The 27,773-nt window shown below is 35.7% G+C and overlaps 2 protein-coding genes, 4 non-coding genes and 2 pseudogenes across 8 annotated transcripts in view; 4 read left to right on the top strand and 4 right to left on the bottom strand.

Moving 5' to 3' along the window:
- Positions 1–5,600, top strand: part of LOC118473651 (DNA-directed RNA polymerase subunit beta''-like) — a 25,614-nt pseudogene extending 20,014 nt beyond the window's left edge. Inside the window, exon 1 of the transcript XR_004853548.1 lies at positions 1–5,600. This exon is cut by the window's left edge and continues 20,014 nt beyond it. The product of XR_004853548.1 is annotated as a DNA-directed RNA polymerase subunit beta''-like (transcript).
- On the bottom strand, positions 1,099–1,171 carry TRNAT-UGU (transfer RNA threonine (anticodon UGU)). The gene has a single exon. It is a non-coding gene; the product is annotated as a tRNA-Thr (tRNA).
- On the top strand, positions 2,889–2,961 carry TRNAF-GAA (transfer RNA phenylalanine (anticodon GAA)). Its single transcript has one exon. It is a non-coding gene; the product is annotated as a tRNA-Phe (tRNA).
- On the bottom strand, positions 4,444–9,219 carry LOC118473653 (ATP synthase subunit beta, chloroplastic). The gene has a single exon (XM_035963609.1). The coding sequence runs from the start codon at positions 9,128–9,130 to the stop codon at positions 7,634–7,636; it is 1,497 nt and encodes a 498-aa protein (XP_035819502.1). The 5' UTR covers positions 9,131–9,219; the 3' UTR covers positions 4,444–7,633.
- On the top strand, positions 7,629–27,773 carry LOC118473654 (ribulose bisphosphate carboxylase large chain-like; annotated as a pseudogene). The gene has a single exon (XR_004853549.1). The product of XR_004853549.1 is annotated as a ribulose bisphosphate carboxylase large chain-like (transcript).
- LOC118473655 (cytochrome f) lies at positions 12,169–18,980 on the top strand. Its single transcript, XM_035963610.1, has 3 exons — positions 12,169–15,699; positions 15,788–15,824; positions 16,026–18,980. Exon 1 carries the CDS (start codon positions 14,522–14,524, stop codon positions 15,482–15,484), a length of 963 nt encoding a protein of 320 aa, XP_035819503.1. The 5' UTR covers positions 12,169–14,521; the 3' UTR covers positions 15,485–15,699; positions 15,788–15,824; positions 16,026–18,980.
- Positions 18,887–18,960, bottom strand: TRNAW-CCA (transfer RNA tryptophan (anticodon CCA)). The gene has a single exon. It is a non-coding gene; the product is annotated as a tRNA-Trp (tRNA).
- Positions 19,098–19,171, bottom strand: TRNAP-UGG (transfer RNA proline (anticodon UGG)). The gene has a single exon. It is a non-coding gene; the product is annotated as a tRNA-Pro (tRNA).

Here is a 27,773-nt window from a genome sequence, read left to right as displayed (position 1 = left end):
TGTGGTATGTAAAATACACATCGAGGAAATAACAAAAAAGAAAAAAGTATCCTAGGGTTAATCTATTTCTGCTAGGTGAACGGGAAAATACGAATTAAGAGCCTTAGGTCGATTTAGTTCGGGGAAAGGGGAAGGGGAAAAAAATTCTATGAACCTTTCCTTTTTTCGTTAAGTTCAAGTCTGGCGAGAATAATATTCTACAACTAACAACTCATTTATTTTGAGACCGACCCACTTCCTATCTAGAATTTTTTTTACTAGTCCTTTATATTGCAATGTGTCAACCGTCAAATGCTTTGGTAATTTGCCCGGATCGGATGAAGCAATATAATTTTGAACCAAACGTTTTGATCGTTGGTTATCCTTCGTAGTAATAATATCTCGGGGTTTGCAACGAAAGCTTGGTATATCAACTATACGACCATTAACTAAAATATGTCTATGGTTAACTAATTGTCGGGCCCCAGGAATGGTTGAAGCCATACCCAATCGAAAAAGGATATTATCCAAACGCATTTCAAGTAATTGTAGTAAAACCTGACCTGTGGATCTTTTTGCTTTTCCAGCGATATGTACATATCTAAGTAATTGTCGTTCTGTCAGACCATAATGAAAACGCAATTTCTGTTTTTCTTGAAGACGAATACGATATTGCTCTTTTTTCCCAGAATGGAATTTCTTTTTCTGATTACTTCCGGATTTAGGCGTTTTTCTAGTGAGTCCTGGTAAAGCTCCCAGACGGCGTATTTTTTTTTAAACGAGGCCCTCGATAACGGGACATGAAGACTCCTTTTTTATTTTATTGAAATTCATTTTACACAATAAATTTCGTTCTATTTACATTACAGAATACAGCGAAATTCAAACAGAATTAAACTAAAGGATAAACAGAGTAAAATCTACTAAAGTAACACAAAAAATGGAGTAACACAAAAAATGGAATTTCATCAACATCTGGATTTTTTGTATATATATTATTTATTTTTATGCTTTGTATCTAGCAAAATTGTAAGGTAAAACGACATAATAGACCCTGGATTCCCCATTTTATTCGGAGAAAAGAGAAATTCTTGTTCATAGAACATCGATAGAAAAAAAAGCCGACTATCGGATTTGAACCGATGACCCTCGCATTACAAATGCGATGCTCTAACCTCTGAGCTAAGTGGGCTTACATAACAGAAATAGTGTAACAAATAAAAATATATATAGGGAATCTGTAAAATGTCAGATCTTAATTATTAATCTTAGTTATTAACTAGTTCTAAATTGGAAGTTCCACTTAGATAGAAAAAAAAAAATACTAGAATTTCATAAAGATAAAGTTAGCTTGATATGCTTAACTAAATGATATTCTTAAATAGGATTATAGAATTTATTGAACTTTCTTTTTATTTCTCTAATTCGCAAATGGATTTTTTTTAATAGAATCTATTCCAAATTCTATATTGAATTTGATTTCAGATATTTTCAATTTGATATGGCTCGGAGGAATAATCTAATACATAGAAAAGAAGAAAAAGAAGAATATATATGAATAATATAATAAAGAGAAAATGCCAAGAGATTGGCATTTTCATTTGATCATTATATACATTTTTGAGATATTTTGTTTTTTTATTTGTTAATAATTTAAGGATAAATAGTTCACTAAGGAGAAGATAGAATCATAGCAAATGAAATTTCTAATTCAGTTTAGAAAAAAAGAATGAATATCAAGCGTTATAGTATGATTTGGAATACTCTAAAAAAGGAAGGAGGGAGGCGGGAGAGAGAAAAACTTTTGGATATATTCATTCCGATTGAATTGCAAATATATCAACGATAAAATCAATGCAATTCTGAATTGCAATAAGCGAGCGGGGTGTCTCAAATAGAGATGAGTTGCTAGACTACGTCGAATAATGAATTCAATGATTCAAAAAAAACTAAGAGATGGATTAAATTATACAAGGAATCCTGGTTTCAAAGAAAAGTAAAATGGGGATATGGCGAAATCGGTAGACGCTACGGACTTGATTGTATTGAGCCTTGGTATGGAAACCTGCTAAGTGGTAACTTCCAAATTCAGAGAAACCCTGGAATGAAAAATGGGCAATCCTGAGCCAAATCCCTTTTTTGAAAAACAAGTGGTTCTCAAACTAGAACCCAAAGGAAAAGGATAGGTGCAGAGACTCAATGGAAGCTGTTCTAACGAATCGAAGTAATAACGATTAATCACAGAACCCATATTATAATATAGGTTCTTTATTTTATTTTTAGAATGAAATTAGGAATGATTATGAAATAGAAAATTCATAATTTTTTTTTAGAATTATTGTGAATCTATTCCAATCAAATATTGAGTAATCAAATCCTTCAATTCATTGTTTTCGAGATCTTTTAATTTTTAAAAGTGGATTAATCGGACGAGGATAAAGAGAGAGTCCCATTCTACATGTCAATACTGACAACAATGAAATTTCTAGTAAAAGGAAAATCCGTCGACTTTATAAGTCGTGAGGGTTCAAGTCCCTCTATCCCCAAACCCTCTTTTATTCCCTAACCATAGTTGTTATCCTTTTTTTCTTTTATCAATGGGTTTAAGATTCACTAGCTTTCTCATTCTACTCTTTCACAAAGGAGTGCGACAAGAACTCAATGAATCTTATGCTATTCATTAAATAGATGATTTCTTTTTTATTTCTTTTTTATTTATTAGAGTAGAGTATCGGCAAGGAATCTCGATTATTAATTCGTTTTTTTTAAGTATTATTAAGTAAGCCATCCACAATGCATAGGACTACCCCTCCCCATTTCCTAATTTTGAATGGAATACTTTATTGATTTTTTAGTCCCTTTAATTGACATAGATGCAAATACTTTACTAAGATGATGCACAAGAAAGGGTCAGGATAGCTCAGTTGGTAGAGCAGAGGACTGAAAATCCTCGTGTCACCAGTTCAAATCTGGTTCCTGGCACAGAAAAAAAGGATCTACTGAATAGATATTGATACAAATATTTTGAGATGGATTGGGGTAAATATTTATTAAAAATCTACTTAGTCTTTAGTCTAGAGTAAGTAGATAAATCTCTAGAGTAAGTAGATAAATCTCTAAACACTTCTTTTTCTTTTAAAAAAAGGGTTTAAATCTCTGGTTCTTTATGGTATAGAAAGAGGTGAGATTAGGTGCCCTTTTCTTCATTTTGCATTTCTTATTAATTTTGTATACCGCTATTCCGAAGAATATATTTTTTTTTATTCTTGCTTATCCTACTTTCCCAGTTGTTCTAAGTAATATGCGCGGTACAAAGTTCGTGGTAGGAACTTCTTTGAGTCATTGTATTTTTCTGTTCATACGAAGGAAACAAATATGTGATTTTCCAAATTGGAAAATAGAAATGAAGCCCTTTTTGTTCAGTCTATCTGGACCTTTTTGTATAATAGGAATTAATTAGAATATTATATTCTAAGTATTTCGTTTCGTCTAGGAACAGAACGTCAAAATATTCCTTGACTTGAATAAAATCTGGAATTGTGTTGTATAAGTGAACATGAATTTATTATCACTCAATGAGCATCTTGTATTTCATAGAAATTGGGGGTTATATAGTCCTTACGTAAGGGCCAGCCTATCCAACTTTCAGGCATTAAGATACGTTTAAGACGTGGATGATTATCATAAGAAATTCCCACCATATCATAAGATTCGCGTTCTTGAAAATCGGCACTTCTCCAAACCCAGAAAACAGACGGGATTCTAGGATTATCCTTTTGGGCAAAGACTTTTATGCATACCTCTTCTGGGTTATCTATACCATACTGTATTCTCGTAAGATGATACACGCTAGCTAAAGATCCACCGGGTGCTACGTCATAAGCACATTGGGAACGTAAATAATTGTAACCATATACATATAAAATGACAGCAATGGAATCCCAATCCCCCGCTTTTATTTGTAAAGTCTCTACTCCTCGATGATCGAAGCCCAAAGACCTATGAACCACGTCATGTTTAACTAGCCAATTAGATAACCAACCCTGCTGCATTGTCTTGATCTCTCCCCCTTTGTATAAATATTTCACATTTCAAATGCAAGTTTGAAAGATTGTACTGCTCTTTTCTTTCTTTTTCTGCACAAAAGAACCCCTCCTAATTCACTAATTTGTAGGAAGATACTGAACTTTTGGATTTGAAAAAAGTTTCAGAAGATATATCTAAAGTAGATGGTGATTGATAGAGCAATTCTTGTTCGTAAGTTCCAGTGTGAGTACTGCGCCGAACATAAAGTTTGTGACGGGTAGTAAAAGATCTATTTTTCTTTTGACTTTGACATAGAGTTCGATCCTCAATTATTTCTCGCGCTATCTTCTTACGAAGTTTTGTTAGGGCATCTATAACAGCCTCTGGTTTAGGCGGGCAACCCGGCAGGTAGACGTCCACAGGAATTAACTTATCAACTCCTCGAACAGTACTATAGGAATCTGTACTGAACATGCCCCCTGTAATAGTACAGGCTCCCATAGCAATGACGTATTTCGGTTCAGGCATTTGCTCATATAATCGCACTAAAGATGGAGCCATTTTCATTGTTACCGTACCAGCTGTTAAAATTAGGTCCGCTTGTCTAGGACTTGATCTTGGTACCAATCCATAACGATCAAAGTCGAATCGTGAGCCTATTAATGAAGCAAATTCAATGAAACAACAACTGGTACCATATAGAAGGGGCCATAAACTTGAGAGTCTTGACCAATTTGAAAGATCGTTTGGTGTAGTTGAAATAACGGAATTGGAACTTGTTTGGTCGAGTAACGGAAACTCAATCAAACTCATAATTGTCTCAATGGAATCTTTTCCTTCTTTTTTTTTTTTTTCTGAATATTCAGTTAAGACCATTCCAAGGCTCCTTTTCGCCATGCATAAACTAAACCAACAACTAGGATAAGCACAAAAATGAAAGCTTCGATAAAAACGGATACACCCAATACGTCGAAACTCATTGCCCAAGGGTAGAGAAAGACTGTTTCCACATCAAAAACAACAAAAACTAGCGCAAACATGTAATAGCGTATTCGGAATTGTAACCAAGCCCCCCCCATGGGTTCTATACCCGATTCATAACTAGAAAGCTTCTCTGGTCCTTCACTAACCGGGGCTAAAAGTCCTGAAATCCAAAATACCAAAATAGGAATAAGGCTTGCTATTATTAGAAATGTCCAAAAAATATCATATTCGTGAAGCAGAAACATAAATGTACTCCCATTAATGTGGAATAGGCGGAACTGAATTAGTCAATTCAAGTTGACATTGTCAATTTATCCAGAACTTCTCTCTTTTCCTCGGTGAAACAAGAATCTGTTTTGCTCAAACCAAAGGCAAGGAGCGCTTACTTTAGCCTTTATTTCTTTTGTGATATGTCTTCCTTAAGGATTCATCCAATGTAATCCCCACTTCCCTTCTTTTTGATTTCCCTTCTATTTAGATATGATATAGACCTAATTCTTATACAAAGAAAACTCTTTCGCTTCACTTTGTCTCACTTTCTCTAGAATCTCTAGAAAAAAGAATTGCTCTACCCTTTATTTAATGATAGTCAGAGACTATTAAATAAAAAAGAAAATACTTACTACTAATTGGATTAGAACCTAATTAAAATAGGATGATTAATATATATTAAAATAGGATGATTAATATATACATCCTAATGAGGAGTAATACTAAAAAAAGAACTCTATTTCAGAATTATGAAACAGAATATCCTGTTTTATTATTTACTCTTTCTTTTTTTTTTTCTTTCGATTTTTTCTATTTTATTTAAAGTGGATCGATTTAGATAATGTATATGATAGTAATATACTTCAAATAAAATAGGAATTCGCAAAATGGAGAAAATCGTTGCAGTCATTATAGGAAAGTATGGGAAGACTTAGAGCATATCCTATTTAAAGGAGGATGAAATTCAAATCAGGTAAGGGATCCTTCCTTCTATTGATTTGATCAAAATTCTTTTTTCTTTTCCTGTCTCTCTGATTTGCGTTTCGATGAATGAGCCTATGGTAATGCTTTTATCTCTATTCTATGGCGCAATCGACCGTCGAGTCTATAAACAAGTACTAAATAAGGAAAAGAAAACTATACTAAAGGAAACATAAGATATCCATCCTAAAATGGAAAAAAGACGTATATATTAGGGCTATACGGATTCGAACCGTAGACCTTCTCGGTAAAACAGATCAAACAGATTATTATCGAAATGATTCGAACTGTTTCAAAGACCCAACATGCATTTTTCTGCATTGGGCTCTTTCATCAACTAATGTAAAGATCAGTTAATTCGCCATAGTTTTTCTTTAGGGAAAGATAATAAGATGGCTCCCTGTGCTCTGATTGATTATTTGTCTTATGATCTATCTAGGAACAATACCAAAGTGTTTCAAAGGAGGATTACCTTGACTTAGGTCTGCCTCCGGCCTAAATTAAATCAACCTAAGTGAAATGGAGTCTCTATCGTTCCGCTGCAAGAGTTTACTATGAGACTTCATACACCTTAAAGTTCATAGAACGAAAAGAAGTTTTTTGGAGGCCCTTATCCTCATTACGCCTAGCATTGAGTGGGCTGGATATTTACCTTATCAACTAGCAAATCAATAGGAGTTCTATTTGAGTAAGCACCTTAATTGGCACCTGAATCGGACTGAACCAGCTGTTTGTCATTGTCAGGCTACTGTTCTTCTATTCTTTCGAATCCATGAAGTAAGACATTGATTTTGCAACAAGGTCAATTATGTTCATTGCATAAAAAGTTCCCTTGAAAAGCATTGGCGCACGTGTAAACGAGTTGCTCTACCGAACTGAGCTATAGCCCTTGTCAGAGATATCTTAACATATAGATAATTTCTTGTCAAGATGAATATTCTCTAATGCCAGAGGATATCCCTTTGATCCGTTTTACTATATAACATAAACATACCAATAACGGAGCGGTATTGCTTATAAAAAGGATTCAATCTATAATCGATCGAAGTAATGGGGCTTCTTTTGTGGTGATAAATTGCCTACTTAACTCAGTGGTTAGAGTATTGCTTTCATACGGCGGGAGTCATTGGTTCAAATCCAATAGTAGGTAGGTAGGTAGAAAAATTACTAGATAGCATTGGACTTACTTCGCTTCGCTATCTAATAACTTTTTCTACCCTTCTTTCCTTTTTCTTTGTATCAACGAAATCTTTGGATTGTCTTCAATTGGATGGGGGAATCCAATTGACAGCCTCGACTCGTATCCTAGCTCGTCTGAGAGCTAGCTTCGCTTCAACCAATTCTTTCGTACCTTCAGCTTTACTCAAGTTAGCTTCGGCTATTTCAAGTGCCTGTTGAGCTTCTTCTGGATCAATGTCACTACCCAGTTCTGCATCATTTCCTAAAATGATGATCTCATTATTAACTATTCTTGCAAAACCACTCCACAGAACCGCCGTTAACCATTGGTCGTTCAGGAGGCGTATTCTCAAAGGACCCATATCTACAGCTGTGTTAATGGGGGCGTGGTTTGGTAATACACCAATTTGGCCACTATTAGTAGATAAAATGATTTCTTTCACTTCACAATCCCAAATAATTCGTTTAGGAGTCAGTACATAAAGATTTAATTTCATTTCTTCAATTTGCTCTCCTCTTCTAAGTTTATAGCTTTCGTGCTAGCTTCATCGATGTTCCCCACTAAATAAAAAGCCTGTTCGGGTAGGCCGTCTAATTCTCCGGAAAGGATTAGTTGAAATCCCCTAATTGTTTCTGCAAGACCAACATACTTTCCTGGAGAACCGGTAAAAACTTCTGCCACAAAGAACGGTTGTGATAAGAACCGCTCGATTTTTCGTGCTCTTGCTACAGTTAAACGATCCTCCTCCGATAATTCATCCAATCCAAGAATTGCGATAATGTCCTGAAGTTCTTTGTAACGTTGTAAAGTTTCCTTAACTCTTTGCGCAGTTTCATAATGTTCGTTGCCAACAATCCGAGGCTGTAACATAGTTGAGGTTGAATCTAAAGGATCCACTGCGGGATAAATACCCTTGGAAGCTAATCCTCTGGAAAGTACGGTAGTAGCGTCCAAATGTGCAAATGTTGTGGCAGGAGCAGGGTCGGTCAAATCGTCTGCAGGTACATAAACTGCTTGGATCGAAGTTATAGATCCCTTTTTGGTAGAAGTAATTCTTTCTTGCAAAGAACCCATTTCTGTACTAAGGGTAGGTTGATAACCCACTGCGGAGGGCATTCTGCCTAATAAGGCGGATACTTCCGATCCTGCTTGAACAAAACGAAAGATATTATCGATGAATAAAAGCACGTCTTGCTTATTAACATCTCGGAAATATTCTGCCATAGTTAGGGCAGTTAAACCAACTCTCATACGAGCTCCCGGCGGTTCATTCATTTGGCCATAGACTAGAGCTACCTTTGATTCCTCAATATTTTTTTCATTAATTACTCCGGATTCCTTCATTTCCATATAAAGATCATTTCCTTCACGAGTCCGTTCCCCTACTCCGCCAAATACGGATACGCCTCCATGAGCTTTAGCAATGTTATTGATTAATTCCATGATGAGTACTGTTTTACCTACTCCTGCCCCCCCAAACAGTCCGATTTTTCCTCCACGTCGATAGGGAGCTAAAAGATCGACCACCTTAATACCTGTTTCAAAGATAGATAATTTCGTATCTAACTCGATAAAGGCAGGCGCAGATCTATGAATAGGAAATGTTGCACTAGTATCCACAGGACCCAAATTGTCAATAGGCTCCCCAAGAACGTTAAAAATTCGTCCGAGAGTAGCTCCACCGACTGGAACACTGAGAGGAGTTCCCGTGTCAATCACTTCCATTCCTCTCATCAACCCCTCTGTAGCACTCATAGCCACAGCTCTAACTCGATTATTTCCTAATAATTGTTGTACCTCACAAGTCACATTAATTTGCTTATCGGCAGTGTCTCGACTCTTGACTATCAAAGCATTATAAATATAAGGCAACTTGCCCGGGGGAAAAGTGATATCCAGCACGGGTCCAATAATTTGATCAATACGCCCTACGCTTTTTTCTTCAATTGTGGAAATCCCGGGACGCGAAGTAGTAGGATTGGTTCTCATAATTATCACATAATTTTCAAAAAAAAAGGAATTTGTCGAAATTTTTTTTCTTGTTGAATAATGCCAAATCAAAAAAAATATCCAAAAATCCAAAAGTCAAAAGGAAATGAATTAGTTAATTCAATAAAAAAGAAAAGGGGACTCGCACTTGATTTCGTTTGCCCAAGCGAATCCCATTCAATCGTTTACTTATGGAATGAATCCGTTGGAAAGTTCAATCCATTTTTTTCATATAAATTTCGCCTTTTGTGAAGGATCTGTGCCTACTCTACTTTCCTATCTAGGACTTCGATATACAAAATATATACTACTGTGAAGCATAGATTGCTGTCAACAGAGAATTTTCTTAGTATTTAGGTATTTAGATTCAAAATATCAAAGGGGAAGAACTTTAAAAATTGTAAAATAAAGATTAGGGTTTGGGTTGCGCTATATCTATCAAAGAGTATACAATAATGATGGATTTGGTGAATCAAATCCACGGTTTAATAACGAACCGTGTTAACTTACCATAACAACAACTCAATTCCTATCGAATTCCTTCCTATCGAATTCCTATAGTAAAATTCCTATAGGATAGAACGTACACAGGGTGTACACATTATATATGAATGAAACATATTCATTAACTTAAGCATACTCCTTTTTTTATTTAATGAGTTGATATTAATTAAATATCTTTTTTTTTAGATTTTTGCAAAGGTTTCATTTACGCCTAATCCATATCGAGTAGACCCTGTCGTTGTGAGAATTCTTAATTCATGAGTTGTAGGGAGGGACTTATGTCACCACAAACAGAAACTAAAGCAAGTGTTGGATTTAAAGCTGGTGTTAAGGATTATAAATTGACTTACTACACCCCGGAGTACGAAACCAAGGATACTGATATCTTGGCAGCATTCCGAGTAACTCCTCAGCTCGGGGTTCCGCCTGAAGAAGCAGGAGCTGCAGTAGCTGCGGAATCTTCTACTGGTACATGGACAACTGTTTGGACTGATGGACTTACCAGTCTTGATCGTTACAAAGGACGATGCTATCACATCGAGCCCGTTCCTGGGGACCCAGATCAATATATCTGTTATGTAGCTTATCCATTAGACCTATTTGAAGAGGGTTCTGTTACTAACATGTTTACTTCCATTGTGGGTAACGTATTTGGTTTCAAAGCCTTACGCGCTCTACGTTTGGAGGATCTACGAATTCCCCCTGCTTATTCAAAAACTTTCCAAGGTCCGCCTCACGGTATCCAAGTTGAAAGGGATAAGTTGAACAAGTACGGTCGTCCTTTATTGGGATGTACTATTAAACCAAAATTGGGATTATCCGCAAAAAATTACGGTAGAGCGTGTTATGAGTGTCTACGCGGTGGACTTGATTTTACCAAAGATGATGAAAACGTAAACTCACAACCATTTATGCGCTGGAGAGACCGTTTTGTCTTTTGTGCCGAAGCAATTTATAAAGCACAAGCCGAAACTGGTGAAATCAAGGGCATTACTTGAATGCGACTGCAGGTACATGCGAAGAAATGATTAAGAGAGCTGTATTTGCAAGGGAATTAGGGGTTCCTATTGTAATGCATGACTACTTAACAGGAGGATTCACCGCAAATACTACTTTGTCTCATTATTGCCGCGACAACGGCCTACTTCTTCACATTCACCGAGCAATGCATGCAGTTATTGATAGACAGAAAAATCATGGTATGCATTTCCGTGTATTAGCTAAAGCATTGCGTATGTCGGGGGGAGATCATATCCACTCCGGTACAGTAGTAGGTAAGTTAGAAGGGGAACGCGAAATAACTTTAGGTTTTGTTGATTTATTGCGCGATGATTTTATTGAAAAAGATCGTTCTCGCGGTATCTTTTTCACTCAGGACTGGGTATCCATGCCAGGTGTTATACCGGTGGCTTCTGGGGGTATTCATGTTTGGCATATGCCAGCTCTGACCGAAATCTTTGGAGATGATTCCGTATTACAATTTGGTGGAGGAACTTTAGGACATCCTTGGGGAAATGCACCTGGTGCAGCAGCTAATCGTGTGGCTTTAGAAGCCTGTGTACAAGCTCGTAACGAAGGGCGCGATCTTGCTCGTGAAGGTAATGAAATTATCAAAGCAGCTTGCAAATGGAGTGCTGAACTAGCCGCAGCTTGTGAAATATGGAAGGAGATCAAATTTGATGGTTTCAAAGCGATGGATACCATATAAAATAAAAAAAAAAGCAAAATAGAAAGAGAAAAAATAAGTTAAGAAATGCAGTAATTCTTCTTTATTCCTCTAATTGATTGCAATTCAATTCGGCTCAATCTTTTCTAAAAAAAAAAAGACTGAGCCGAATTGAAATAGATCTTGATACGATCATGAGACTTGACAAATCGAGATTCTTCTATTCTATATATCTAGAATATAGAAAGGTATAATACAATAAACAAATATAAATCAAAATATAGTATTATCGTACGATAATGGAATCAAATACGCAGTATTTACAGAAAAGAGTCTTCGTTTATTGGGAAAGAATCAATATACTTTTAATGTCGAATCGGGATTCACTAAGACAGAAATAAAGCATTGGGTCGAACTCTTCTTTGGTGTTAAGGTAGTAGCTGTGAATAGCCATCGACTACCCGGAAAGGGTAGAAGAATGGGACCTATTCTGGGACATACAATGCATTACAGACGTATGATCATTACCCTTCAACTGGGTATTCTATTCCACTTCTACTTTTTAAATTAAAGGGTATTCTGAAAGAGGTATTTCTTTTATTTTCACAATAGCTTTCTTTTGAATCCAATTTCAAGTTCGATTAGAAGGATAGAAAGGCGATGAGAATGGGAAAAGAAAAATAAAATATTTTATTTTAATGAGTTCCCCTTTTGAGTTCCCCTTTTTTGCAATTTTCTTATTATCAATTCCATTCATTTATTTTATAGAATACTTTTTTATTCTATATCTATAAAAAATCTTTATTTTGTAAACTAAAAAATACAATAGTCAATATTCCTTATAATAGATATACTTAATTATATCATAAGAATCTTAAGATATATTTCGAATAGATAGAAATAGTAAATTTGAATTGAGACACATATTCTATGACAGATTTTAACTTACCCTCTATTTCGTACCTTTAGTAGGCTTAGTATTTCCGGCAATTGCAATGACTTCCTTATTTCTTTATGTGCAGAAAAATAAGATTGTCTAGAAACGACGGGGCCAAATTTTCTCAATGTATTTCCAGGATCATAATACAGATATTTTTTTGTGTAAGTACTATAATATGATAGGGTATGTAGCTCTTTCTACACACAAATGAAAAACGTCTATGGATGCAGATATAAGCTACGAGCATAAATGCATGCATATGCGTAGCCGACTATAGCGAGTTTTTTTTTTTAAGTGGATCCACTAATTTTTTTTGAATAGAAAGTCAATGTATCTAACCAATTATTTCACAGGAGTACTAGCTACTGAAGGCTATTTCAGAATCAAAAAAAGTAAAGTAAAAATCATTTAGCTTATTCTCTCAATTTCAATTGACCGCTACTGGATTTAGTATATCTAATATGAATTGGCGATCAGAACACATATGGATAGAACTTCTAAAAGGTTCTCGAAAAAAGAGGTAATTTTTTCTGGGCCTGTATTCTTTTTCTAGGTTCATTAGGATTCTTAGCGGTTGGGGCTTCCAGTTATCTTGGTAAGAATATGATATCTGTACTTCCATCTCAACAAATTCTTTTTTTTTCCACAGGGGGTCGTGATGTCTTTCTACGGAATCGCGGGCCTATTCATTAGCTCCTATTTGTGGTGCACTATTTTATGGAATGTAGGCAGTGGTTATGACCGATTCGATAGAAAAGAGGGAATAGTGTGCATTTTTCGTTGGGATTCCCTGGAATAAAACGTCGCATCTTCCTTCAATTCCTTGTGCGGGATATCCAATCAATTAGAATTCAGGTTAAAGAGGGTCTTTATCCTCGTCGTATCCTTTATATGGAAATCCGGGGCCAGGGGGTCATTCCCTTGACTCGTACTGATGAGAAGTTTTTTACTCCACGAGAAATTGAACAAAAAGCTGCCGAATTGGCCTATTTCTTGCGTGTACCAATTGAAGTATTTTGAGTACCAATTGCAATTTTTTGCAATTGTAAGGGGATTTTCGAGTATTTATCTAAAGTAAAGGAAGGAACAAACGAGGATAAGAGAAAATTGCTTCGAATTTGTTTTGTCCAAGTGAGATATATGGCATACTATTCTTCCATTTTTATACGAAAGGCCTTTTTTTATTTCTCTATTCCACTCCATTTAGATCTAAGAAAGAACCCAATACAATGAAATTCCACTAGTATACAAAAAGAGAAATAGATACAAACACAAGGTCTCAAACCTTGTTATAGAATTTTTGCTTCAAAGAAAAGAAATATCATATATATTCAGCTTACAGATCAAAAATGAAAAAAAAGAAAGCATTGCCTTCTTTCTTATATCTTGTATTTATCGTACTTTTGCCCTGGGGAGTCTCTTTCTCTTTTAACAAATGTCTGGAACTTTGGATTAAGAATTGGTGGAATACCAGGCAATCCGAAACTTTCTTAACTGATATTCAAGAGAAAAGGATTCTAGAAGGATTCATAGAATTAGAGGAACTTTTTCTCTTGGACGAAATGATAAAAGAGAAACCGAAGACACATGTACAAAAACTTCCTATAGGAATACACAAGGAAATAATACAATTGGCCAAAATAGATAATGAGGATCATCTCCATATCATTTTGCATTTCTCAACAAATATAATCTGTTTGGCTATTCTAAGTGGTTCTTTTTTTCTGGGTAAAGAAGAACTTGTCATTTTGAATTCTTGGGTTCAGGAATTTTTCTATAACTTAAATGATTCAATAAAAGCTTTTTTTATTCTTTTAGTTACTGATTTTTTTGTTGGATTTCACTCTACCCGCGGTTGGGAACTACTAATTCGTTGGGTCTACAACAATCTTGGATGGGCTCCTAACGAGCTAATTTTCACTATTTTTGTTTGTAGTTTTCCTGTGATTCTAGACACGTGTTTGAAATTTTGGGTCTTTTTTTGTTTAAACCGTCTATCTCCTTCACTTGTAGTCATTTATCATTCAATTAGTGAAGCATAAACTCACTCATTTCATTTCCTAATATTAATCAAATTAGCATATTTCTTTTCTTCCTTTAGAAATAGAAAGAAAGCCCTTTTCCTTTTTAACAAAATTCTTTCTATTTCTACCTGCTCAAGGTATTCATCATTCTAGTACAACTATTGCAGTAGAATGACAACAGACTCGTGTATAGGGAACTAGATTAGCTTAGCTACCTATCTAATTTATTGTAGAAATTCCGGGATCCGCGATTGGACATGGAAAATAGAAAAACTTTTTCTTGGTTAAAGGAACAGATGATTCGATCGATTTCTGTATCGATCATGATATACGTAATAACTCGCACATCTATTTCAAACGCATATCCCATTTTTGCGCAGCAGGGTTATGAAAACCCGCGGGAAGCAACTGGACGAATTGTATGTGCCAATTGCCATTTAGCTAATAAGCCTGTGGATATTGAAGTTCCCCAAGCAGTGCTTCCTGATACTGTATTTGAAGCAGTTCTTCGAATTCCTTATGATATGCAGCTGAAACAAGTTCTTGCTAATGGTAAAAAGGGAGGGTTGAATGTGGGTGCTGTTCTTATTTTGCCCGAGGGATTCGAATTAGCGCCGCCCGACCGTATTTCTCCTGAGTTGAAAGAAAAGATAGGAAATCTCTCTTTTCAGAGTTATCGTCCCAATAAAAAAAATATTCTTGTGATAGGCCCTGTTCCCGGTAAGAAATATAGTGAAATTGTCTTTCCCATTCTTTCCCCCGATCCCGCTACAAAAAAAGACGTTCATTTCTTAAAATATCCCATATATGTAGGGGGAAACCGAGGAAGGGGACAGATCTATCCTGACGGTAGCAAGAGTAACAATACGGTCTATAATGCTACGTCAACAGGTATAGTAAAAAAAATACTACGTAAAGAAAAGGGGGGATATGAAATATCCATAGTGGATGCATCGGATGGACGCCAAGTGATTGATATTATACCTCCCGGGCCAGAACTTCTTGTTTCAGAGGGGGAATCAATCAAGCTTGATCAACCATTAACAAGCAATCCTAATGTAGGAGGGTTTGGTCAGGGGGATGCAGAAATAGTGCTTCAGGATCCATTGCGCGTCCAAGGCCTTTTGTTTTTCTTCGCATCTGTTATTTTGGCACAAGTTTTTTTGGTTCTCAAAAAGAAACAGTTTGAAAAGGTTCAATTGTACGAAATGAATTTCTAGATCCTGGGATTTCTTACCATCAAGTGAGAAAAAAGCCTCGATTTCTGGAATTCCTTATTTCTATCTCATGCAAAAGAAGAGGATCCAAGGCAAAGACGAGAACAATAAAAGGAACAAGTCCTTTTAGGAGGAATTGTGGGTCTTCTTAATCCTCTATTGGGCACAAGAAAAAGGCTTTTTTGCCTTTTTCTTGTGTCGATTCTTCTTGTATCGAAGTAAGAATCATTTTTCTTCTTATTTGTTTTGTCAAAGATTACTATTTATTCTTTATTCGGGTCTGTCTTTTGGACTTCCTTTGCTTAGGTTCGGGCGCGGTAGTGGACAAACAGAGGGAAAGAAGGTATGGCGGGGGACACATTTCTTGTGAGCAAATAGAATTGCTTTACTTTTTGAATTAAGTTCAACTTTGAACTTACAGAAATTTTGTAAAAAAAAATCTATACCCTCCCATGGAAGGGTGGTTTTGATTTTTAGGCTAGTTGAGTAGTTTTGATTAAGGTTTTATTAGTTTATTACTCTAAACTAAATCAACGATTTGCAGGATACTTCCTTCATGGAATAAAATACTGGATCCTCTCCCCTCTTTCTTGTTGCTTCATAAGAGTGAATCCATTTTATGGGCGAAAGGCGGGGGCTTTAAATCGACCGATGGATTGCTTCACTCACTAACATCATTAACAAACAAAAGAATAAATGGAGGGATTCCAACCATCAGAGCAAAGGTTTTCTCTTTGTTATTTTTACAAATAGAAATAGGTAACCAATTTCTAGATTATGGAACAAAACCGCGTTATAACAATAAGAATTCCGCGGGCCCTTTCCGCTCTAATCAGATAAAGGGGAGTAAGGACCCGCTAAGTTCCTACTTTTTCATGTTTACAATCTGGATCCTCCGATTACTATAGAGATGAACCCAATCCAGAATACGAACCGTAAAAGAAAACACCTATTAAACCAATCACAAGAATACCAGTTACAGTACCTATCAGCCAAAGAGGAATTCTTCCAGTAGTATCGGCCATTTCCCCTACTTTCCTCCACATTTTCTCAAGTGGTCATGCTAGAGACAAAAACAGTCATGGATAGTTATAAAGATGGTATCCTTCCAAATGGGATAAGAGAATTCTTACTACTCTCTTTCTTTCTCTCAATTGAAGAAGTAATTGGAAAATAAAACAGCAAGTACAAAAATGAGTAATAAACCCCAGTATAGACTGGTACGATTCAATTCAACATTTTGTTCATTCGGGTTTGATTGTGTCATAGTTCTATAGTTGGAATTTGGTTTATCGTTGGATGAACTGCATTGCTGATATTGATCCCAAGAAAAAAACCGTGGGTACAGCTAATCCGTGAACAGCCAGCCATCGCACTGTAAAAATAGGATAGGTTCGATCTATGGTCATTGGGGGCCTCCTAAAAGGATCTACTAAATTCATCTAGTTGTTCTAAAGAATCAAAACGGTCGGTTATTAATGGAATTCCTTGTCGGCTTTCCGTGAAATACTCGTTTGGTCGAGGACTTCCAAACACGTCATAAGCTAAACCCGTACTGACAAATAACCAACCCGCAATGAATAGGGAAGGTATAGTAATGCTATGAATAACCCAGTATCGAATACTGGTAATAATATCAGCAAAAGAACGTTCTCCCGTGCTTCCAGACATGCTGAGCTCCCAAAATTTTTATTCAAAAAAGGAATTGATTCCGTAAAAGATGGGATCCACCAGTAAATAGAAAATTACTGATATTTCATCCTTGTGAGATTGTCAATTTTGTACCAAAGGTGTATTTTGAGTATACCGAATTAGTATAGCTATCCTTCCTATGGCACAGCAATCCAGTTTTGCTTGGTCCCGAAACAGAATTCCTTTTTTCTCTTTTTTGTTCCTTGTCTATAGGAAAATTACATGTTATTCAAGGCATCAATAGAACCCCACAATTTTTTGGGTCCTACTTATTTTCATTGTCTTCGGAATAGTAGAATAATTTAATTTGGAATAGCGGCCAAGATCTTGGGAAAATCTAAGTTAATGATTAATAAGATAAAGAATTTAGGAAGGATATTCTCATATTGACGCAATACAAAGATAAGTATATGCAAAATCGATCCCTTTTTAGTTAAAGGAATTTAATTGGTTAGCATAAAATAATATCTAATAAATAGAAAATCGAATAGCGGATAATCCGTTATGAAAGAAACGGAATACATTCTTTGAAGAATCAAGATTCGTAATCAATCCTTGTCTTGTTTGTTGGATTAGGTCTAATTTTCTTGACCAAACAGCAAGCATGGAACTTTACAAGAAGAACTTAAAAGAAAAGGATAATTGAAGTAACTTTGAATCCACTTTTGTTGGGGTTCAAAAAACGAATAAAAATAAATAAAAAAAAGTAAATTTTAGGAATAGTTCCCTTTTTGAGGGGGCCCCTCGGGGGTCGTGGAATGCTTTTCTTCTCCTCTTATTCCATATGGAATACAATGAGTTAAAATTTGCTCCAAAAAGAGGATGAAATCCATCCTATTAAAAAAGAAATAATCCGAATCCGAAATAGAAAGAATTTTTTTTTTTTTTTTCAAATTCAATTCTTTATTTATCTTTTATTCCAAAATTCTCCCGAAAATCCAATTTCATTTTTCAATGGGGTTAGATGATCTAGTTCTTAATATTATTAGTTTACTTAACTGACAGATTCCACAACAAATCTCTTGATTCGGAATTAGGGACTCATGTTCCGTCTGATGAATCGATTTTCTCTTTTTTTTACACTTCTGTATCTCACTCTATCTTGTTTTTTAGTATTATCTAAAATAACCGATGAATTATGAATTTTCCATAACTTAAACTTAGGTAAGTGCTTTACCAACATATGTAGTGTAGTAAAAAAAATGGAATTGAACCCCTTCATGCTTACTATAACTAGTTATTTCGGTTTTCTACTGGCTGCTTTAACTATAACCCCAGCTCTATTTATTAGCTTGAACAAGATACGTCTTATTTGAAATGAATTGAATAGAAGAATCTTTCTTTTGGATTCTTGGTATTCTAGACTCTTTTCCACACTAATTACCAATTCTTTTCTTGGTCATTGAGATTCGTGGGTAGTTTAGACTATTATTTAGAGATAGATCGTACCTCTTTTTTTATCCCCTCGAACAAATCGAAATGATTGAAGTTTTTCTATTTGGAATCGTCTTAGGCCTAATTCCTATTACTTTAGCGGGATTATTCGTGACTGCGTATTTGCAATACAGGCGTGGGGATCAGTTGGATCTTTGATTGAGTAATATTTCTTTTTTGATTGACCTCCTCTCTGGTCTGGAGGAGGTCAAATTGGAGTTGCAATTCTACTTTGTTTTTTTTTAAGTTATTTTAGTTTCGACATAAGATATATGGAATCACGCTCTGTAGGATTTGAACCTACGACATCGGGTTTTGGAGACCCGCGTTCTACCAAACTGAACTAAGAGCGCTTTCAAAACAAAAAAAAAAAGAAAATCCTTTTCTATTCCTAACGTGTCTCACGTCCGTATAGTATCCACAAATTCAAGTTATACCCACTTTAATCGATCTCCCCACTACTGCCCATAACGAAGAGAGAATTAATAGGTAGGGATGACAGGATTTGAACCTGTGACATTTTGTACCCAAAACAAACGCGCTACCAAGCTGCGCTACATCCCTTTTCCAAATTGTTGTACAATGCCATTGTACACAATTCCTTTCTTGTTTTCCACATCGTAATTTTCTTCTATTTCTTTATCCATATAGAACTTTCTTGTCATTTCTTGTTTTTGGTCTCATATAATCAAGGAAGGGGTATAAACTAAAATCCAGTCAAATTTCACCTATAAAAGAAAGACTACTATTCCTTAGTAATGTATAGGAAGAAGGGGTCATCTTTTTTAGGGATAGGAAAATCTCGTCTATACGGTTCATTCTATATATATATAATATTTATTTTGTTTTTTTAGTTAGGAATTTCGCCTAAACAAAAGAAATACAAAGGATCTTGGGCAAGAGTATCTGATCATATATGTATTCCAATACGGAAGGAGGATTTTCAATGCGGGATATAAAAACATATCTCTCTGTAGCACCCGTGCTAAGTACTCTATGGTTTGGGGCTTTAGCAGGTTTATTGATAGAAATCAATCGTTTATTCCCAGATGCTTTGTCATTCCCTTTTTTTTAATTCTAGTTATTCCTATGCGAGAGATAGAATTCTTCGTGACATGACGAAAATTTCCCCTTTTTGAATTCTTTTTTAGTATATGAAGCAAAAAGAAAGAAAAGATGGATAAGGATTGTATTCTTTAATTATTTCTCTATGTTTTATTACTTAATTTACGAATTTCAAAAATTTTGTATTCTATTGGATTGGATTTGTTCGATAATTCGAAGAATTACAACAAAATCTTTAGAAATCACATTTTTAGTTAGGAACTTCTATGGATTTTATTCTTCTTCTTTTCTTTGGATCCAAAATAGAAGAATAAAGAATAGGTATAAGAATTAAGTTAAGTCGATCCAAAAAGGAAAGGAGGTTCATGGCCAAGGGCAAAGATGTTAGAATCCGAGTTATTTTGGAATGTATTAGTTGTGTTCGAAAGGGTACCAATAAGGAATCGACGGGGATTTCTAGATATAGTACTCAAAAGAATCGCCACAATACGCCCGGACAATTAGAATTAAGAAAATTTTGTCGTTATTGTCGCAAGCATACCACTCATAATGAAATAAAGAAATAGGAGCATCGTGTGTTCGATTTTTCCAAAGAACAGAAAGAGTAAGAACTTCTTATTAAATATATAGAACATAGATAGAATACTAAATACAAATCAACTCATCTGATTTTAGGTAGATATTATTTCATATGTATAGAGGGTTTTTATTTTTATATATTTGGATTTTTTATATTTTTATATAGTATATTTTGATTTAATCAATTTATATAGTATATTTTGATTTAATCAAATAATATATGGACCAAAGAAAGACTACTTCTTCTGGTTCTGGATCAAAAATTAATAAAAGAAAGAAATCCATTTTTTTTTTTCAAATTTTAAAATAAGGAATAAATCATGTATATATCTAAACAACCTTTTCGTAAATCTAAGCAACCCTTTCGTAAATCCAAACAAACTTTTCATAAATCTAAGCAACCTTTTCGTAAATTCAAACAACCTTTTCGTAAATCTAAGCAACCTTTTCGTAAATCCAAACAACCTTTTCGTAGGCGTTCTCGAATAGGCCCGGGGGATCGAATTGATTATAGAAACATGAGTTTAATTAATCGATTTATTAGTGAACAAGGAAAAATATTATCTAGACGAATAAATAGATTAACCTTGAAACAACAACGATTAATTACTCTTGCTATAAAACAGGCTCGTATTTTATCTTTCTTACCATTTCGTAACTATGAGAATGAGAAGCAATTTCAAGCCCAGGCAATTTCAATAATTACTGGTCCTAGACACAGAAAAAATAGACATATTCCTCAATTAACACAAAAGTTCAATTCCAATCGAAACTTAAGAAACTCCAACCAGAATTTAAGAAACAACAATCGAAACTTAAGTTCCGATTGTTGATGTTTTATTCGAAAGACTCAGACTCATATATAAAGTAAAGTAATCCAATTTGGATTCTTGTGTTTGTTATAAGAAAGAAAAATGGGAAAAAATAAATAGTTTTTTTTATTTATTGCAACATGCTCGTCGATTCCTACCACTTAATCTTAATTTATTGTATCTTCCCGGAGTTCCCTCTCCGGGAATTCGGTTTTAATTATTCCTGTATATTACTTTTTTATCCTTTAATTGATGATCCTTATTTTATTGGAAATCGTGTAAAGATTATTTGGATTTGATACAGCTACTTGTGCAAGCATTTTACGATTAAGAATCAATTCCTTCTTGGACAGATTGTGTATTAATTTACTATAACTATTGAATACGTTATATACCCGTGTTGCTGCGTTTATCCGAGTGATCCACAAACGACGAAAATCCCTCTTTTGCCTGCCTCTATCTCGATGAGAAGAAACAAAAGCTCTTCTTACTTGTTGAGTAATCACTCGATTAAGTCTTAAATGAGCCCCCCTAAAGTTTGAGGCAAATGAACGCATTTTTGTTCGTCGTCTCCGAGCTATATATCCTCGCGGAACTCTGGTCATTGAATCAAATTAACCTTAATGAATAACTAATGATTTCTCTTCTTTTAACCCTCTTTTTTCCCATTAATAACTAAACGGATTATTCCGATATATAAAATATTAATTCCAATGGCTTTTGCTACTATAACCTTCCCAACCACGATTTTTTATTCTATTTAGTTATTTCGCATAGAAATAACAAATTCTAACGATACTAAAAAAACAGTGGGTTCCATCGTTTTTATGGTTCCCTTTTAAACGGCGAGGCCCTCTCTATACACCGGAGCCCTTTCTTTCATCAAAAGGTATTGTGAACTTGTATAGTTCACATTCTTTGGCTCTACCTATCCATTATAGAGTAAATAACTCTTTTCACAATAAGAGTTATTCATACAGTGACGGTATTTAATTATGAAAGTTGGCTAAGTAGCTGACCCTTTAGTCCGTTCTTTTAAGATAAAGGAGCATAAGCCTTTTTCTTTTTATTACTATTTCCTCCGCTTAATGGATAACCATTTGTTACCAATGGGGGAATTGCTTCTTCCAATCTAGATGATTGGATTTGCACCAAAGGAAACCATAAATTCCATATACCATAGAAATCTAGGATAGAGCTTCTCTATCCTATTCATTGGTACCGATCATGGATACTTCAAAAATTTTATTATTTGTTTGAACTCATGATCTGAACGAGTCGCACATACACCCTAGCACATGTTCCTCGACGCTGAGGACATCCCTTAAGCGCGGCCGATTTTCTAGCATTTCGTATTGGCTGTCTTGCATTTCTAATAAGTTGTTTAACCGTTGGCATGTCGTATGTATATATAAAATGGATTGGTTTAGATCGATCTTAACCTGATGATTCATCATCATGAAGTATTTCTATTTTCTATAGCATAAAACCCGAATTTAGGTTTGAGATAAATTTACAAGAAATCCACCCACTACCAATCCTTAAACATTTCTGGAAACCACACTGGATCAGTATCGCAGTGCTCGTCAATCATTTCATCCCCTACAATATCGACAAGTCCATAAGCTTTGGCTTCGTCTGCTGACATAAAAACATCCCTTTCCATGTCTTCGGATACAACCCAAAAAGGCTTGCCTGTTCTTAGTGCATAAACCCTTGTGATCATTTCGCGAACTTTGTGTAACTCTTCCACTTCTAGTAAAAATTCTGGTGTCCTTGCCCGATAATAAGCACTAGCAGGTTGGTGAAGCATAATCCTAGCGTGAGGGAATGCTATACGCTTGGTGGGTTCTCCTCCAAGCAGAATGAAGGAGGCCATGGACGCGGCTATTCCGAGGCATATTGTATATATATCAGGTGTCACCGTTTGCATCGTATCAAAAATCGCCATTCCTGAGATTAGCCACCCGCCAGGGGAGTTTATAAACAAAAAATATCGCTATTTCCATCTTCTATACTGAGATATACCATCAGACCTGTAATATGATTTGTGATCTCGCAACGAATCTCTTGACCTAAAAAAAGTGTCCTTTCTCGATACATAACATTGTATAAGTCAACCCAAGTCGCTTCTTCATCTCCGGGAATCCGGTAAGGTACTTTTGGAACACCAATGGGCATATTAGATTAATATTATTAAATTTAAGTAAAAAAACTACACTTTAATATGGAAACGTAAGAATGGAAGAGAAAGAAAGAATCCGCAGTTTATTATCTTCATTTTTTTTTTCTTATTCTATAAGAATACTATAGATTCTATTAATACATAGATTGAAATATTCTACATATAAGGAAGGTAAAACAGATTGAATAAAGAAAAAAGAATCCGTGATTTGAATGATAAACAAAGAGGGATGAAGGATCTATTCTTCGTTTTTCCAAATAGCCCAAGCTACCCATTGCATATTGGCACTTATCGAGTATAGAATAGATCTGCTTCTCTTTCTTCTTACAAACAGAATTGGCTTGTTATTTTTAATGGAATGAAATAAATATTCACGCTTTCTGACATAGAATCCCCTAGAAGGGTTAGGTACATAGAATAAGTATGGATAGTCTTTTCCAATGCGATAAAATAAAGCGACATCGTGTCTATTTTTCTTTGCTAAAGGGGTATTTCCATGGGTTTGCCTTGGTATCGTGTTCATACTGTCGTATTGAATGATCCGGGTCGATTGCTTTCGGTGCATATAATGCACACAGCTCTAGTTTCTGGTTGGGCTGGTTCGATGGCTTTATACGAATTAGCGGTTTTTGATCCCTCTGATCCTGTTCTGGATCCAATGTGGAGACAAGGTATGTTCGTCATCCCCTTCATGACTCGTTTAGGAATAACGAATTCGTGGGGTGGTTGGAGTATTTCAGGAGGAACTGTAACGAATCCGGGTATTTGGAGTTATGAAGGTGTGGCAGGTGCGCATATTGTGTTTTCTGGCTTGTGTTTCTTGGCAGCTATCTGGCATTGGGTATATTGGGACCTAGAAATATTCTGTGATGAGCGGACGGGAAAACCTTCTTTGGATTTGCCCAAGATCTTTGGAATTCATTTATTTCTTGCAGGGGTGGCTTGTTTTGGCTTTGGTGCATTTCATGTAACGGGTTTATATGGCCCTGGGATATGGGTGTCCGATCCTTACGGACTCACTGGAAAAGTACAAGCTGTAAATCCTGCGTGGGGTGCAGAAGGTTTTGATCCTTTCGTTCCGGGAGGAATAGCTTCGCATCATATTGCTGCGGGTACTTTGGGCATATTAGCGGGCCTATTCCATCTAAGTGTCCGTCCGCCTCAACGTCTATACAAAGGGTTACGTATGGGCAATATTGAAACTGTACTTTCCAGTAGTATCGCTGCTGTTTTTTTTGCTGCTTTCGTAGTTGCCGGAACTATGTGGTATGGATCAGCAACTACCCCAATCGAATTATTTGGGCCTACTCGTTATCAGTGGGATCAGGGATACTTTCAGCAAGAAATATATCGAAGAGTTAGCGATGGGTTAGCCGAAAATCTTAGTTTATCAGAAGCTTGGTCTAAAATTCCCGAAAAATTAGCCTTTTATGATTATATTGGTAATAATCCGGCAAAGGGGGGATTATTCAGAGCAGGCTCAATGGACAATGGGGATGGCATAGCTGTTGGATGGTTAGGACATCCCGTCTTTAGAGATAAAGAAGGACGCGAGCTTTTTGTACGTCGTATGCCTACTTTTTTTGAAACATTTCCGGTCGTTTTGGTAGATGAAGAGGGAATTGTGAGAGCGGACGTTCCTTTTAGAAGAGCAGAATCCAAATATAGTGTTGAACAAGTAGGCGTAACGGTGGAGTTCTATGGTGGCGAACTTAATGGAGTAAGTTATTCTGATCCTGCTACTGTAAAAAAATATGCGCGGCGTGCTCAATTAGGGGAAATTTTTGAATTAGATCGAGCTACTTTGAAATCAGATGGTGTTTTTCGCAGCAGTCCAAGGGGTTGGTTCACTTTTGGTCATGCTACCTTTGCTTTGCTCTTCTTTTTCGGACACATTTGGCATGGCGCTCGAACCTTGTTCCGAGATGTTTTTGCTGGTATTGATCCAGACTTGGATGCTCAAGTGGAATTTGGAACATTCCAAAAAGTTGGAGATCCAACTACAAGGAGACAGGCAGCCTGATACCACATTGCTATGGTATCTTTCACCTCCATTTTTTGTTTGATTTGACATGAGGAACATCTCCTGTCCTTTCTTTGACTCTTTTTCTTTTTTTATATGGGAAATGATCCCAAATGATAAGTGAATAGGTGTGGAAGTTATAATTGTAAATAAACCAGGATCGAATCTATGGAAGCATTGGTTTATACGTTCCTTTTAGTTTCGACTTTAGGGATAATTTTTTTCGCTATCTTCTTCCGAGAACCACCTAAGGTTCCGACTAAGAAATGAAATAATTTAATTGAAGTAAGAAGTCCCCCGGAGGGGAGACTTCTTACTTCAATTAGTCCCCATGTTCTTCGAATGGATCTCTTAATTGTTGAGAGGGTTGCCCAAACGCGGTATATAAGGCATACCCAGTAAAGCTTACAAGTAAACCAGATATGGAGATGGCGACTAAAGTTGCTGTTTCCATTTTTATAGAATTTCAAGATTACAATGGATCTATGAAAAGATCGTGTATTTACAACTACAACGGAATAGTATACAAAGTCAACACCAATGATTAAATAGAATTTATGGCTACACAAACCGTTGAAGATAGTTCTAGACCTAAGCCAAAACGGACTGGCGCAGGTAGTTTATTGAAACCCTTGAATTCGGAATATGGGAAAGTTGCTCCGGGTTGGGGGACTACTCCTTTTATGGGGGTCGCAATGGCTTTATTCGCGATATTCCTATCTATAATTTTAGAAATTTATAATTCTTCTGTTTTACTGGACGGAATTTTAACGAATTAGGTTTCTACTAACTAAAACTATGACTTCATAGTTTTTCCATCCAAAAAAAGCCTTTCTACTTTAAGCTCCACATTTCTAGACATTCTGGTAGTTCGACCGTGGATTTTTTTGTTTTGGTATCTCTGGAATATGAGTGTGTGACTTGTTAGAATTGATCCTATTGATAATACATAGAAGGGGCCTGTTATCTCTATCAAGATGATTCTAATTCGTCAGATATTATTTATTCTAGTATCTGGAACACGAAATACATAGAGTGGATCAAAAAAAAAGGAACTATGATTCATACTCACTATTTAGACCTCGCAACCAGACTTAAAAAAAAAATGAAGTAGTTCTTAATAAAAAAAGAAATTTTCTTCCTTCCAATTTTGTTTGCCCAAAAGAGAACTCTTTTCTCTTTCAATAAATGATCATCAAGCGGTTCTTATTCGAAGAACCCTTGCCTTTTGTTTATCTTGAGACTGAATCATCGTGGCTCTAGTATGAATCTAAGGTTTTAATTGAACTGATTCATAGGATCGCAACAAGATAATTTCTATCAGAAAACCACTAGAAATTTTGATTTTATTTTTTGACTAGTCAAAAAATAAAATCAATAAAAAATAGGGAAGAGAAAAGTCAAGAGGCCTCTAATGATCAACATAAGGGAAAGAAAGACAGATGAGCCAACTTGAGATTTTTTGGCATTATTATCACAAAGAAGAAATTCTGGATTTTTCTTATTTCATATCTTCAAGGCAAATCGATCCAATACCGTGGCTGATGGAGTTTTGAACCCTTTTTTTCTAATATCCGTTGAAAATTTGTGTATTTCTGCTTGAGCCGTACGAGATGAAATTTTCATATACGGTTCTCGGAGGGGGAGTCGGGCTAGTTACCTATCTCAATAAAGTATATGATTGGTTTGAAGAACGTCTTGAGATTCAGGCAATTGCAGATGATATAACTAGTAAATATGTTCCTCCTCATGTCAACATATTTTATTGTTTAGGGGGAATTACACTTACTTGTTTTCTAGTACAAGTCGCTACCGGTTTTGCTATGACTTTTTACTACCGACCGACCGTTACAGAGGCTTTTTCCTCCGTTCAATATATAATGACGGAGGCCAACTTTGGTTGGTTAATCCGATCGGTTCATCGATGGTCAGCAAGTATGATGGTTCTAATGATGATCCTGCACGTATTTCGTGTGTATCTCACAGGTGGATTTAAAAAACCCCGTGAATTAACTTGGGTCACAGGCGTGGTTTTGGCTGTATTGACTGCATCATTTGGTGTAACTGGTTATTCTTTGCCTTGGGATCAAATTGGTTATTGGGCAGTCAAAATTGTTACAGGTGTACCCGAAGCTATTCCGGTAATAGGGTCCCCTTTAGTGGAATTATTACGTGGAAGTGCTAGTGTGGGCCAATCCACTTTGACTCGTTTTTATAGTTTACATACCTTTGTACTACCTCTGCTTACTGCCGTATTTATGTTAATGCACTTTCCAATGATACGTAAGCAAGGTATTTCGGGTCCGTTATAGGGAAGGCATAGCATAGAGAATTCTAATTCTCATATATCATATCGGGTAGGTTGTGGTATTTCATTGCTACAAACATGGGTTATTGTAAAATAAGACATGTCATTTGGATACTTCTCTTCAACTTCGAAGTATTTTTATACAAATAGTTGAAGTGAATTTTACGAAAGAAAATAAGGCGGATTATGGGAGT

The sequence above is a fragment of the Zea mays genome, unplaced genomic scaffold (assembly GCF_902167145.1).
Source record: "Zea mays cultivar B73 unplaced genomic scaffold, Zm-B73-REFERENCE-NAM-5.0 scaffold_103, whole genome shotgun sequence".
NCBI classification, from domain to species: domain Eukaryota; kingdom Viridiplantae; phylum Streptophyta; class Magnoliopsida; order Poales; family Poaceae; genus Zea; species Zea mays.
Note: the sequence above shows the minus strand (reverse complement) of the source record. Positions and strands in the feature narration are given on the sequence as shown.